General features: G+C 36.6%; 1 protein-coding gene across 8 annotated transcripts in view; it reads right to left on the bottom strand.

The window, feature by feature from the left end:
- Positions 1-15,476, bottom strand: part of DOCK3 (dedicator of cytokinesis 3) — a 290,877-nt gene that overhangs the window by 215,938 nt on the left and 59,463 nt on the right. For 6 of the 8 annotated variants that reach the window (XM_036218582.1, XM_036218583.1, XM_036218586.1 and 3 more), the window contains exon 3: positions 1,368-1,408. In XM_036218582.1, coding sequence (XP_036074475.1) covers positions 1,368-1,408 — 41 coding nt within the window. Of the gene's footprint in view, positions 1-1,367; positions 1,409-15,476 lie in introns of those variants that run through there. The other 2 variants (XM_036218589.1, XM_036218588.1) reach the window with 2 other exon arrangements.

The raw sequence follows: 15,476 nt of genomic DNA, 5'->3' as shown, positions 1-15,476 counted from the left end.
TAATCACAAACATACAATAATTTGGTATTTTAATCACAAACATACAATAATTTCAATGACCATCATCTCCACACTGATCCTCAAACACTACAATTAGAAGCAAGGTGGTGGGGTGGCCAAGATCAAAAATATTACTGAAAATAAATTAATAGCATGTAATATCACAAATGACAACTTTCTAATCATTTATAAGATTTCTCATTTACTCAAGTTCTAAATTTCCGACAATTTTAAGTCAAGATAAAAAAAATACGAATAGAAATGACATCCTTATCAGCATTCCCGAGATGGAAATAACACCTGAAAGTGTGTTTTAAAGTTAGAAATACAAAGGAAAAAGTTACCTATGAGCAGTAGTTCTCAACCAGAGGCAATTTTATCACCCCGCCCCAGGGCCCTTAGCAATGCTTAGAGACATTTTTCGTTGTCACTCTTGGGGGATGGGGGAATGTTACTGCTATCTAGTGATTAGAGGTGATATATGCTGCTAAACATCTTACAATGCACAAGACAGCCACTCACAACAAAGAATTACTAGCCCCCAAATGTCAAGCCCTGGCTCTGAAAAATGAAAATTTAAAGATACTGTCTTCTTATAATCCTTACCTTAAAAACAAAATGATTCTACTTGCAAAACTGATGGTTAGAACTCTGAACAATTTTTTTCTTTTTTAATAAAAATAATCCATGATAATTTTGATATTTTTCTATACAAGAAAAAATATAATGTTAAATATTAAGCTACAGAAAAAATATAAGAAAAGCTGATAATGTTAATCATGAAAATGTAAGCAGAAAGAAATTTTTACAAATGCAATTTTGGAGAACAATGTTCCTAAGTGTAGTATTAATTTGACCAAATTAATATTATTTGGTAACAGAATAACTCATAAAATCTAGTTCATAAAATTAGTATTCTGCACTTATGCCTGGTTCAAATTCATATTTTAACAAAAACATTACGATCAATAAAGACAACTGACTGAATATTATTTGAAAGGTTTTTTCATTTTTTCATTTTACAGATTCATCAGTAACTAATCACATGACTCCACAGGACTAAGCCTAAGAATAAGTCAATTTACCTTTTCAAATATTTAAAGGAAAAAAATACTGAAAGTCCTAAATAGGCTTTTTCAAAATAAGCTTTGCAGCTATGACTATACATGCATTTGCATTTTCTGTCCCTTAACAAAAAAAAAATTCTAATATTGCTGAGACAGAGCAGAAACTGAGACAATTCTGTAAATGAAAAAATGAGTGTGGCTATTGTAAAAGATTAAAAGATGGGCAAGTAAGTATTGTTTTTATATCAAACATACTAAGCAGTTTACTACACTAGAAAAGGTAATAAAAATTTGCATTACCTTTACATTTGGCTTCTTTGTTGAAACTCCTCTGTACCAACCTAAAACAAAGTATATGAAGGATATTAAAATCATATTGTTTTAAAAAATCAAATTGTTGTCATTTTCTGTAAGAGACATGACTATTGTTAGGAAAAAAATTAATTAATGTCAAATTTTCTAATAATGGCACATTAACTGTGCCTTCATTAGTAAGTAGTAATTTACTCAGGAAGAAGCAGTCTGACAAATACAACATTCCCAATTTTCATCAAAAAGCACAAAGCCCTTTCAACTGAATGAGACACAAAAAGTTAGAGAAGCCCTCAGAGGACATGTAATCCAACTCCATGAAAATTCCCAGATGAAACTGTTAGGGGCAAGAGAATACCAAAATCACATTGGCTTTTTGGTGGCAGAAAGGATCACACAGCCCAGACTTCCTGTTTCCTGGTCTCATTAAATCTCCCAGGCACTAAACAACACTACTTTTATTCTTGGCTTCCCAGCAGCTAAAGTTGACATCTGTGCTTCCATTATTTCCTCTTAGTACTCTTACAAAGCAATAATAATGAGTTTGAATTACACAGTAAAAACAATTTTAAGAGAAAGAAAATTTCACTGCCGACTTTACTCAGTTCCAATCTATTTATTTTCAGAGTTTTGCTATAGCTTCTATGCTTGCTTTTAAGAGAAAATAACTCCAATAAATAGGAAGGGAAGCTAAGAACTGTATTTGAAGGAGAAAGATGAGATTAAGATGAGATGAAAAGAAAATTACTCATAACAGCTAATACTGATACCTTATTATTCTTAATTCCATGTATTGGAATTAGAAAGTTGTTCCATGTATTAACCTTTAAATCTCACAACAAAGGATAAGTTTTTTCTCCCCTGAAATCATAACAAATAGAGAGGAAATATCCTTGCTTCTGTTCAGCACAACAGCTGAGATCATAAATTTGAATAACTCGATTTACACACTGACAGCCTCAATATCTTCATTCATTTAAAAAAAAAAAGGTAAAAATCTTTTACCATCATGACACTTTACAGTATCTTAAAAAACAGAAGAGAGAACGATGGCAGCAGGCATGGCAAAGGAAAGATCTCCAAAAAGCCTCTCCACCATAAAAGCAATGAAAACACAGACAAAAGCTGTCAAAGTCAACTTTTTTAGAACTCTGGAAGTAAACCAAAGACTCAAAACAACCCAAAGAGCACTTATTCAAGAAATCTTAATTGTAGTAAGAACATTGACCTTTTTAACTTGCCCTATCCCAGCTCCCTATCCGCAGTCCTGTGTTAAACTTGAAAACCAAAAGCCCCATCCCTGAAAAGAACAGAACAAGGAAAAATCAAAAAGACCTAAATAATGAAGAGGTTTACCATGTTCACAAAATATAAAACTCAGTATTGTTATAACAATTATTCCCAAGTTAATCTATAGACTCAACACAATTCTAATCAAGGATTTCTTTCTAAAATTTACTTGGAAAGGCAGATGACTACTATTAATAGTCAAAACAATTTTGAAAAGGAAGAAAGTATCTGAATGACTCACACTACCTAATTGATTGCAAGACTTAATATAAACCTACCATAATCTAGAGAGTGTGATACTGGCTAGAGGATAGGCACACAGACCAATAAAACAGATAGAAAAATCCAGAAATAAACCCATACATACACAATTGATTTTTGACAAAGGTGGAAAGGCACTTCAATGGAGAAATGATAGCCTTTTTAACAAACAGTGCTAAAACAATTGGACATACATATCAAAAAAAAGCCCTCATATCTTACACTATAAACAAAATTATCTCAAAATGTATCATAAACTTAAATATAAATCTAAAAAGTTTAAAACCTGTACAAGAACAACAATAAAAATATTATCCGGCCCTGAGTTAGACAAAGATTTCGTAAGCACACTCCATAAAATAAATTAATAATGTAATCCTCATAAAAGTTTTAAACTTTTACCCTTCAAAAGACAGTTAAGAACCCAAAACTATAAAACTCTTAGAAAAAGGCATAGTGAGAATGTTCATGATATTGGATTTGAAAATGATTTCTTGGATATGACACTAATGGCAAAGACAACAAAAATAAAAATAGATAAATTAGACTCCATCAAATTAAAAATTTCTGTACATCAAAAAACAATTAACAGAGTGAAAAGACAATATATTTCCAGTAAAAATCTCAGCAAGTAGTTTTTCTAGATAACAACACACTGATTCTAAAGTTTATGTGGAGAGGTCAAAGACCTAGAATAGGCGATACAGTACTGAAGGAGAAGGACAAAGCTGGAAGACGGACACTACCTGACTTCAAGATTTACTATAAAGCTACAGTAATCAAGACAGCGTGGTATTGAACACAGAACAGACAAATGGATTAATAGAACACAAGAGAGAGTACAGAAACAGACCTACATAAACACCGCCAACCGATCTTTGACAGACGAGCAAAGACGATACAACAGATAAAAGACAGTATCTTTAATAATGGTCCTGGGACCAGTGGACATCCCTATGGGGGGAAAACATGAATCTAAACACAGACCTTATGCCCTTCACACAGATTAATTCAAAATGTATCACAAATCTAAATGTAAAACACAAAACTATAAAACTCAAAACCAGAAGATAACAAGAGAAAACCTAGATGTCCTTGGGCATGACAATGACCTTTCAGATGCAACACCAAATGTGCAATCCATGAAAGAAGAATCAATAAGCTGGACAACATTAAAATTAAAACTTCTGCTTTGCAAAAGACACTTTCAAAAGAATGAAAAGATAAACTAGGAGAAAATACTTAATAAAAGACATACCTCATAGGAATGTTATCTAAAATATACAAAGAACTCTTAAAACTTAATAAGAACACAAACTCAATTAAAAAATAAGCAAAAGACCTGAACAGACACCTCACCAAAGAAGATATACGGATGGCAAATAAGCATATGAATAGATTCTCAAAATATGTGATTTGGGAACTAAAATTAAAACAATAATGAGATACCACTACGCACCTATTAAAACAGCCAAAATTGAAAACACGGACAACATCAAATGCTGGCAAGGATGTGGAGCAACAGGAACTCTCATTCATCGCAGATGGGAATCCAAAATGGTACGGCCATTTTGGAAGAGTTTGGCAATTTCTTACAAAACTAGATATACTCTTACCATATGATCCATCAGTCTCACTCCTTGGTATTTATTGAAATTAGTTTAAAATTTAAGTCCACACAAAAACCTGCAAATGGAAGGTTTATATAAGCTTTATTCATAATTGCCACAACTTGGAAGCAACCAAGAAATCCTTCAGTAGGTAAATGGATAAATAAACAATGGTACAACTAGACAATGGAATATTATTCAATGGTAAAAAGAAATGAGCTATCAAGCCACAAAAAGATATGAACTTTAAATGCATATTATTAAATGAAAGAAGCCGATCTGAAATGGCCACATACTATATGATTCCAACAGCATGCGATTCTGGAAAAGGCAAAATCACGGAGACAGTAAAAAGATCAGTGGTTGTGAAAGGTTGAGAGAGAGGAAAGGAGGGATGAAAAGGTAGAGAGGGTTTTCAAGGCAGTGAAACTATTCTGTATGATGCTGTAATGGTAGACACGTGTCATTATACATTTATCCAAACCAAGAGAATGTACAACACAATACTGAACCCTGATGTAAACTATGGACTTTGGGTGATAATGAGGTGTCACTGTAGAGTCACGGACTGTAACAAATGTACCCACTCTGGTGCAGAGTTGACAGTGGGGAAGGCTGTACATGTATGGGTCAGGGGGTTCATGAGAACTTTTGGTACTTTCTGCTCAATTTTGTTGTAAATCTAAAACTGCTCTAAAAATAATATCTATTTTTTTTTAAATGCAGTTACTAGATGACCTAGAAATCTCACCCCTAGGTATTTACCTAACGGAAAAAAAAAGTCAACACTAAAATCAATACCCAATGTTTATTACAACTTTATTTGTAATCTTCAAAAATAAAGCAATTTAAATGTCTATCAGCTGCTGCACTGATAAATAAAATGTGATTTAAACCTATATGATGAAATACTACTCAGAAAGAACAAACTACAGATACATACAACATGAATGGATTTCAAACGTACTATGCTAAGTGACACGAAAGGATATATGTGATTCCATTTACATCAGGGTTCCCCAACCCCTGGGCCACAGACCTGCAGGAGGTGAGAGCTGGGCAAGCAAGTAAAGCCTCATCTCCATTTGCGGCCAGTGCTAGCATCGCCGCCTCAGCTCCACCTCAGACATCAGGTTTTAGATTCTGACAGGATTGCAAACCTTTCTGTGAACTACGTATGCGAGGGATTTAGGGTGCCCGCTCCTTATGAAAATCTAATGCCTGATGATCTGAGGTGGAGCTCAGGTGGTGACGGTAGCTCTGGGGAGCGGCTGCGAATACAGATTAACGTTAGCAGAGAGGTTTGACTCCACAGAGACCATAACAAATCAACCGCTTGCAAATTCATATCAAAACCCTATCAGTGAGTGGCAAGTGACAATTAAGCTGCATCTGGTGGCAGGCTTTAAGTCAGAATCCGACACTTAATTTAACCCGCACGCACCCCCCCCCCCCGTTATTTTATTTGCCACTTCCAGCCACGCCCCTCCCCGGCACTGTGCACTTGTCTGTCAGTCTGGTAAGCCCACGAGCTAACCCCAGCCATACTGAGTAAAAATCAAATGTCACTGGAGAGCTTCATTGACAAGGGGGAAAGACCCGATGATGAGACAGCAGAGACTCTAAGACTGCCAACAAAAAGAAAGCTGCATTTCAAAGAAAATACCAAGAGTCCTACTTAAATCGCAGGTTCACTGCAACGGTGATGCGACATTCTCCGAGCCCGCTTTGCATAATACATGGCGACTGGCTAGCCGATGAAGCCACGATACCTTCAAAACTACTTGCCAAATGGAGACCAAGCACTCTGCTTTAAAAGACAAGCCTCTGGAGTTTTTCCGAAGAAAACCACCAGGCACACACAGAAAAGACGCGGTCAGCGAAGGCGCCGCTGCATGGAGCGCGTCTGCGCCGGGCCCGTCCGAGGCGGCGGCCCGCGGCGCTGCAGCCAAGGCCCCGACACCGGCGAGCGGCCACCCTGCCCGCTGCTCAGCGGAGGCGTCTGCTGTGAGCTTCGGGACGCGCCGCAGCTCAAAAGGTGACATGTGCTCCTCCTTCGGCCCTCAGCATGACCAGATGAACTGATGAAACAGCAGAGGATGCTGAGGCGCAATGGTTAGGGAGGGCCGATGAGTCGCCGCGGTACGCGATCGGGTCGACAAGTCTACCGATGCTGACGGCGAGGCAACGATGCTTGTTTTTATGCGACACATTTTTCAGGGTGTTCATGAGATATGCTATGTGCACTTTTGTCGCCCATCAGCACCACAGCTGCAGAACTATTCAAGGCTTGGAAGGATTACACAGCAAGGAAACGGAAGTGGCCGTTTTGTGTCACTATATGTGGAAATGGCGCAGCTGTCATGACGGGACAGCTTTCTGGTTTTACCACTCGGGTCAGAAAGGCTGCTTCTGAATGTGAGTCTGTGCACTGCGTCATCCATAGAGAAATGCTGGCTAGCCGGAAAACGGCACCCGAACTTGATGACGTTTTGCAGGATGTGACTGAAATGATCAACCACAGGGAAGTGCGCGCCCTTCGCTCGCGTCTGTTCTCACGGCTCCGCGAGGGGATGGATGCGGAGCGAACACGTCTTCTCTCCCGCACAGAAGTGAGGTGGCTTCTAAACAGATCACTGGCCAGAGTTCCCGAGTTATGAGAGCCAGAGAGTTCTTTCAGAAGAACAGTCACCCCTGGCAGCACATTGTTAAATCTTATGAAAGGTCATTTTATTATTATTTTTTTAACGCCTAAATCACCTGGTATTCCTACGCGGTCTCCCATCCAAGTACTAACCAGGCCTGATCCTGCTTAGCTTCCGAGATCAGAGGAGACTGGCACGTTTAGAGTGGCGTGATCGTAGACCGAAAGGTCATTTTAGATCTAACTGCAATGCCATTCTGAATGTCTCTGGTACTCTAAGAAAAATTATTAAGGATCCAAGTAATCCAAATTCTTCAGTATAACAGATATTTTAATGCAAATGACTACATATCACTTATTTATGCTTTTTATAAAATGGCAATGAGAGAATAATTAGAATAAAAACCAAGAAGATTAAGCCCTACCTCAAAATTTCAGATAAACACCTGCTAAGATAATGTGTTTACAAAGGTCGGAAATTTCTTATCAAGTAAACTCTTACAATATTGCTTATCAAAAAGCTGTTTCCTTATGAACGAAACAGATGTTAGACGGTAATATAAACTCTTGCTTCTTATTCGGAGGTGGGAGAACAGGAAAGACTTTAGTTCTGTTGAACACTAAGCAGCTTACAAAACACATCCTCATCTCCGTGGGATGCCACCATTGTGAGAACCCTGCTGAACGACTTTTAGCCATCACCTTTCCTTAAAACTAAACCATGCTACTACAATCTGGCCAAATGTGCCCATTCCCTGAAAGACTCAGAAATGAAAAGGGTGAAAAAAGGATAAGAGAGAAGAGGAAAAAACTAGCTTTTTTAATGTCCATATCACATATAGAACAAAAAGTTTATAACTTCTCAGATAAAGAATCAAAGAAACAACTAAAATATTTCCAAAATTGCTATGAATCAACCGAAAGAAGGTGTTTTTAATTAGCTAGTACAATGAAGCAACTTCTAAGCGTCTATTTTCCTATTACGAGAACGCTGGACAATCAATCCATCTTTGCAAATATAATTCTCTCCTTTTATTATCTTTGATTTTCCAAGATTTCATAATGCTGGTGCACAAAGTAAAACCCCCTTGACTGCCAGATTGTCAGATTGTCTGAATCCTCGTCAATTTCACTGCCATCACATGCATTTAACTGACGCGTATCAGTCTTTCCTGTATGGTGATTCGACATCTGATGGTTTGATCACTGTTAGGACCTTAAAATTCAGACATATTTTTATACTCTTTCTAACATTTTCAGATATAAATTCTTGTGGAAAACTAAATGAGGAAAGGAAAGGCAATATTACAACACTCGAGTTTCTAATTCACCACAGGCCGCTTCCTTCAGGAAACCAGTTATCGTGTATGCACAGGCAAACCTCAGGGACGTCGCGGGTTCGGCTGCAGATCACCCCAATGAAGCTAATGCTGCAACAAAGCGAGTCACATGAACTTCTGGTTTCCTAGTGTACATAAAAGTTATGTTTGCACTATACTGTAGCCTACTAAGTGTGCAATAGTATTAAGCCTAAAAAAATGTACATACCTTAATTAAAAAATATTTTACTGCTAAAAAATGCTAACCATCATCTGAGCCTTTAGAGGGTTGAAATATTTTTCTAGGAGAAGGTCTTGCCCTAGTAACATCAAAGATCACTGATCACAGATCAACGTGACAGATATAATAGTAATGAAAAAGTCTGCAGTACTGCAAGAATTACCAAATGTGAGACAGAAAGCGAGCAAATGCTGTTGAAAAAATGGTGCCAACAGAGTTGCTCCACACGTACTGCCACAAACCTTCAATTTGTAGAAAATGCAACATCTGCAAAGCACAATAAAGCCAAGCACAATAAAATGAGGTATGCCTACATACCTTTGACTTAAGTCATATCATAAATGAATTCTAAGAGATGCTAAACAAGTGTGGCCTCCAGCAACCCAAATTCTCCCCTTTCTCAGTAACTCACTGTAACTCTCTACCTTCTAAGCTAGATGCACATTACTCACAGACTACTGTAGGAACAAATTCTTCCACTTGACTCACATGTCTGGTGATAAAACTTTTGAATCCAAGAATTGCTGAAAAAGTTTGGGTGTTGTCTTCAAACTCCAGAAGCAAAGCATAACTCTTTGAGCCTGAGTTTTTCCTCTGTTCAAAACTGTCCGATGGCGTCCTGTCTCAAAGTATTGTACTACTACAGCGTCTGCTGATCATCTCCCATCTCTCTCTGCTCCTCTTCAACCAACCCCTCCACTACAGCCATAAGATTGCCCTGAAATTCCTTCGACTCACTGAACAAGCTCCTGTACCCCAGGGCCTGTATACTTTTTGCACATAGGGCTGGCTGGACTGTTCTTCTCTAAGAGAACCAGAGGACTGCTTCCTTGCTTCCATCTGTTCTCTGCCCAAATGTTATCTTAGAACAGTGTAGCATGATTACCCTATATAAATACACAGAAGACAGAAGCCCCTCACCCCACCCCGAAGCATGCAGTCACTCTATCTCCTTCTACCTGTCTTATCCTTCTTTATTATTCTACTCCATGATAATAGGGGCTTTGTTTTATTCTTCTATGGCTGAGCCCCAGTAACTGAAAGAGTGCTTGACCTGCACTAGGCACTCGAATATTTGGTGACTGGAAGAGTAAATGAATCTGTACATATGGGGTGATAGTACCTACTTGGCAAGTGTATTAATAAAATTAGAATTGATATACATAAAGTGTCTTGCACAATGTCTGACATGTTGCAATAACTCAATTATGGGGGAGGAGGGGGAACAGAGGGACAAGACACACTAAAACACTATGTGTGCTAAATAATGCTGTAAAGTATTTCTAACCTCCCCAGAGAGACTGGGCTTACGAAATAAAATAACTACAGTCTGAAGTTTCTTAATATAAATGGTGTTCATTCTAAGAAACATCAGGGAACCAAAAGTACATTCTCTTGAATAAACTCTCTTAAATCATTTTCTGAAAAAGTAGAGGTATAAATAAAAAAGAAATAAAAAAGTAGAAATGTAAATAAAAAAGAGATATAAATAAAAAAGAAATACCCACCTAACAGAGGTTCAAATTAGTGCATGCATTAGTATCCCACGTTTTCCTCTCACCAGTGAAATGCTGACACAGCCTTACAGAGATTTACTACTGCAACAGAAAGTACAATCACCGAACTGAAAACCAAAATGAATGAATATGAATATGAAGAGCCTCCAAACTCATGGAAAGTGACTAATTTTTTCCAACATTAAACAAGAATGATTTTTTTACCATATAATCTGTCCAGAAATAATGATCGCTGATAGAGACTAAACTATTTGCATGACAAATGTGACTTTACCCACAACTCCTTTGTTTTAAAAGCCACCAATGAATTTCTCATGCTTAAAACTGCAGCTGTTTTAACTGACTTTTACTAATAACTCATTTTCAGACAAAATATTATCTAGAGCTATTGATCCACTGGTGATCTTCCTACTCATGATTTAAAGTAAAATTTCTACCAAAATCAACCACATGTAGAAAGCAAATTAGGAGAGCTAAAATAACCCAAAATGTCTCTTTTGACTTACTGTTCCAAAACAAAGAATAGCTTAAGAGAATAAGCCTATTTTTTAGCCAATATAGTTTATTACTAGGTGTACAGTTTTTCATGAAAAGCCAAACTAGTTATCCTCTAAGCTAGGTTTAAATATTATTTATAACATCATAGTCATCAACACAAGAAATAAATCAGTGTCACTACTGAATAAAGTTCTATGCTAAAAAAGCCAGGAAAAAAACTAGTACCAAGAAAGCATAAAATGCAGGATGTAATCCCACTTAAAAAAATATCCACGCAAATCATAATTTCTCTTTAAAAAAACAACTTATCTGTAGAAGACCCACGAGGGAACCAAAGATGAAAATGACAAAATAATAGAAAAGTTAAGTGGAAAAACAATGGCAAAACCAAAGGCTCTAAGACATTAACTGGACCCTGAAAAATGAGATTTGATTTCAGTGGCCTGGTGAAAGCATGTAGTGATTTTGTGGCAGAGATGTCTAATAAAAACGTTTGCTTATAAAGCTGTATTCCTCCAACCTTGCCTCATTTTGTGTAGAAACAGTCCCATACTGTGTAAACTTATTTCACACCCAAACATTATAATTCCAGTGGAGATCACTGAAAATGTGACACATGCATTTCATCAACCTAAATGTTTTTTTATTACATTTACTAAAAATGGTAATCTCACATAAAATAAATTTTTTAAATTATACACTGGTAAAATTCGAAAATTCAATAGTGTATATCCAAAAAGTCTGCATTAAAAACATCATAAACCTAGACTCTAAAATGACACTTTATAAAATGTGATTATAAAGGTAATAAATGAAACTAAATTCCTAATTGAGATGTAATATTAAATCCTATATTAATACCAAAATCACTAGGGACTTTAGCATTTAAGAGTTATGCAAAAAGTGTATTCTATTTAACCAATAAGTCCACGAAAAAGATAAAAAATACATAGAAAATAGATTTTTAAATAACATATAAGCAGATTAGACTGAGGAGCAAGAAGCAAATTACAGATTTTGGAAATTCATTATACTTTCAAAGATAATAAAACTTAGAGAAATGTAATATATTGTTTAAAGATAATTAACGTACAAAAGGTAGAACAGATTGAGAATAGCAGATAACGGTCAAAGAAGTAGGAAAATAGCATATGACTGTGTAGGTTTCCTCCCCGACCACTATGCAGAAGTGCTCAGTAAGTACGTACTTTGTGAATAAAATGAGATAGGAGTAAGGCTTTATATCTGTCAAGTTAACTCTGGATTATACCTTCCATGTCTTGGTCATACCAAACCTGATTTTTTTTAAGAACACTTGTTTTAAAATTTAATCCCATTACATTAGAAAAGCAATCAGCAAGAAAAATACAAATTTAAGAAAAAAGGCTGTTTGGGAGAATATTCTGGGTCTTGTATGTAAACATAGATATTACAGATTAATTCACCTGAAAGCTATGATTATTTAAACATACAGACAGAAATTAAAAAAAAAAAAAAAAACAGTGGTCGCCCCTACGATGCTCTGTGCTAGGTTTTTTCATCTCTCTAATATCAAACACTGCAGAATTCCATTGTTAACTATGCACTGTTACTGAGATTGTGAAATATGTCACCCAATGTATGTGAGGTTATGGTACTGAAAAGAGATAACAGTGCCACTACAACTGCTACTGACAGAGGGGCTGCAGAACAGTGCCATCAGTGTTACCCCGAAAGAATGAAGCCTCTATATAGATCAGGCCACGTGACAGTCAACAGTCAGCAGTCCTTTACAAAGACTCTGGGTCCAAACCAATCAAGCCAGATGGAAAGCATCAAATGCAGTCCCATAAACAGTACCCCCCAACAAGAGGTTTCAAACTTTTTATTTCAAAGATGTAACATAGTCTTCCCTAACAGACATTTTTAAAATGCAAATTTATTTGCCCCCACGCCCTCCCCCCAACCTGGGATAATAGCTGCACAGGAAGTAAAGACAGGTAAACAAAAAAACACAGTTTCTCTTTCGTTCCATATCATAATTACAAATAGTTTAATTAAAAATCATGGTTTATTATAAAGGGCAGACTAGCTGAACCGCCATAAAAACAAACAAAAAACCAGTCAACTCTATAGTTCTTCCCTTGTTCTGCCCACCAAGAAGAACCAGACATCCCCCTAGCACCACACCACCAGAAAACCATAGGGTCACTCCCGGGAAAAATGGACCAAGCAGGCTCAAAGTACAGGGACCCACACTTTGTTGAGGACAGAGATGAGCACCCCTACTCCTACTGGGGTGCCAGGACAATGGCATAGGCTTCTAACCCCCATGCATAATACCAGATTACTCCTTCAAGATAATTGAGTTTGAGAGAAAGTCTTAAGGCCAGCGGTAGTTGGGCTGGGGGAGAGATAAGATCCTCTAATGAAATATAAAAATCACCTGATGAGCCACCAGTGAGAAACCCTCCCCTCCTCGGCCTCGCACATGCACAACAAAGGCTCGCCAGTCATTTAGGCAAAGCTTCTATCACCGAGCACAAAGAGCAAGACAGGAAAAGGGGTAAGGGGAGGAGACTTGGAAGAGAGAAACTGCAGCAAAAAGAATAAAGTTTAAGACTTTAAGGTATAATAGCTTCAGAGAAAAAACATATTTACACCTAAAAAGGAAAATATAGAAGTGAAAACAAAAACCCAGTAGGTATGGGAGATGATATTGCCTATATATCCCAGCACAAAGAACAATGGGATAAAGACATAAAAAAAATAAGGAAAAAGATCGACTCACAGACTCAGCCTAGATAGGAGAGGCACCATTCAAGTAACAGGATTGAAAACTAGGGGGGAAAAACAATAGGAAAGAAAAATATCCTAAAAATAATGAAAAAAAATTCCTAAAATGGTAAAATATTAATTTCCAAATTGAAAAGGTCCAATGAGTGCTCAGCAAAATGAATGGGAAGAAAAACAACACATACCCAAAGTTATGATTGTAAAATATCAGAATCCTGGAAATAGAAAATCTAAAAGCTTCCAGATAATAAAAGGATCAAAAATCCAAAAGCCATTTTAGTTATATAACAGCAAATGGAGCAATGCCTTGGCTTTGACATGTAGGAAGACAAATAATTTTAACATAAAATTCCATACCCAACCAAATTATCAATCAGGTAGGAGAGCAAAATATTTGTATATATTCGAGCTCTCGAAAAAATTTTACCTTCCATACCATTTTTCCTCAAAAAACTCCTAGATTTCCTTTCCACAAAAATCATGATGTCCTTTAAAAAGGATGAAATAGAATCTAGAAAACAGAGGGTCCAACATGAAAAGAGACAAATGTCATTCGCAGAATGTGTCTGAAGGAAAAACCAAAACCAAGATCTGAAACATTTGAATGATCTGATAGTTTCAGTACTAATGAGGAATTTGGGGATAAATTGATAGGTAAATGAAAAACTAAGCGAATTAAAAATAAGTCAAATATTAATTACAGAGAAAACAAATGGCAATACAAGAAATAAAAATATACTATATAGATCAGCTGTGAATTAATCATAATACAAATACCAAATACTAATTTAACAAGCATGATAAGTATATTGAAAGAATGTAAGAAGTATGTTTGTGTATGTTTAGAATGGGAAAAAAATAACAGTGCTAAATAAAAATAAAATGGGAAAAAACTAAGAAATAGAAAATAACCATGTTATTTCTTCAAGTTTTCTGTATTAAATAATTATGTTGCTTTTATTTTTAAAATTTTTTCCAGCTTTACTGAGATATAACTGACATAACACTGAGTAAGTTTAAGGTGCACAATGTGTTAATCTGATACACTTATATCCTGCAATAGGATACCGCCATTGTGTTAGCTAACACCTTGTCACAGCACATAACTGCCACTTCTTTTTTGATATGAGAACATTTGACAACTACTTTGTAACTTTCAAGCACACATATAATACAGTATTAACTACAATCACCATGCTACACATTAGAGCCCTCAATTTATTTCTCTAACATTCTCTTGTTGGTAGAGAATCAGAATGTTATAAATTTTTGCTACTATACACAAATGCTATAGTTGTCCTTATGTGTACATATGTAGAATTTTCTTCAGATCAATGTCATTCAAATATTTTGCCCAGACTTAAAATATATTTTAAATCACAATCTCACACACAGAAAATTAAAGCAAATCTCATGAAAAAAAATTAATGATGCTACATGCCATTGTTCCACTTACCAATTTACTGCTCCTCAGCACCAATCTACACTTCTTTATCCTGCTTTTTAATACTGGAGCTGGAATCCGTGATGGTTAAGTTAATCCTATATGTCAACCTGAATGGGCCATGGAGTGCCCAGATATTTGGTTAAACACTATTCTAAGTGTGTCTGTGAGAGTGTTTTTGGATCAGATTGAATCAGTAGACTGAGTAAAGCAGATTGTCTTCCCCAATGTGGGGGCCTCATCCGATCCACTGAAGGCCTGGGGAGGACACATAGGTGGGGAAAGAGACTGTGCTCTCTGCCTGCCTATCTTCGAACTGAGACATTTGTCTTCTCCTCCCTTTAAACTCGGACTCAGACTGGAACTACACCACTGGCTCTCTCGGGTCTCCAGCCTGCCAATGCAGATCCTGACTTCTCAGCCTCCATAATCATGTGAGTCAATTTCTTACAATAAACCTCTATATGTATACTATACATACAGAGGTGTGCGTGTGTG

Source organism: Rousettus aegyptiacus, unplaced genomic scaffold, assembly GCF_014176215.1.
Source record: "Rousettus aegyptiacus isolate mRouAeg1 unplaced genomic scaffold, mRouAeg1.p scaffold_m13_p_4, whole genome shotgun sequence".
NCBI classification, from domain to species: domain Eukaryota; kingdom Metazoa; phylum Chordata; class Mammalia; order Chiroptera; family Pteropodidae; genus Rousettus; species Rousettus aegyptiacus.
Note: the sequence above shows the minus strand (reverse complement) of the source record. Positions and strands in the feature narration are given on the sequence as shown.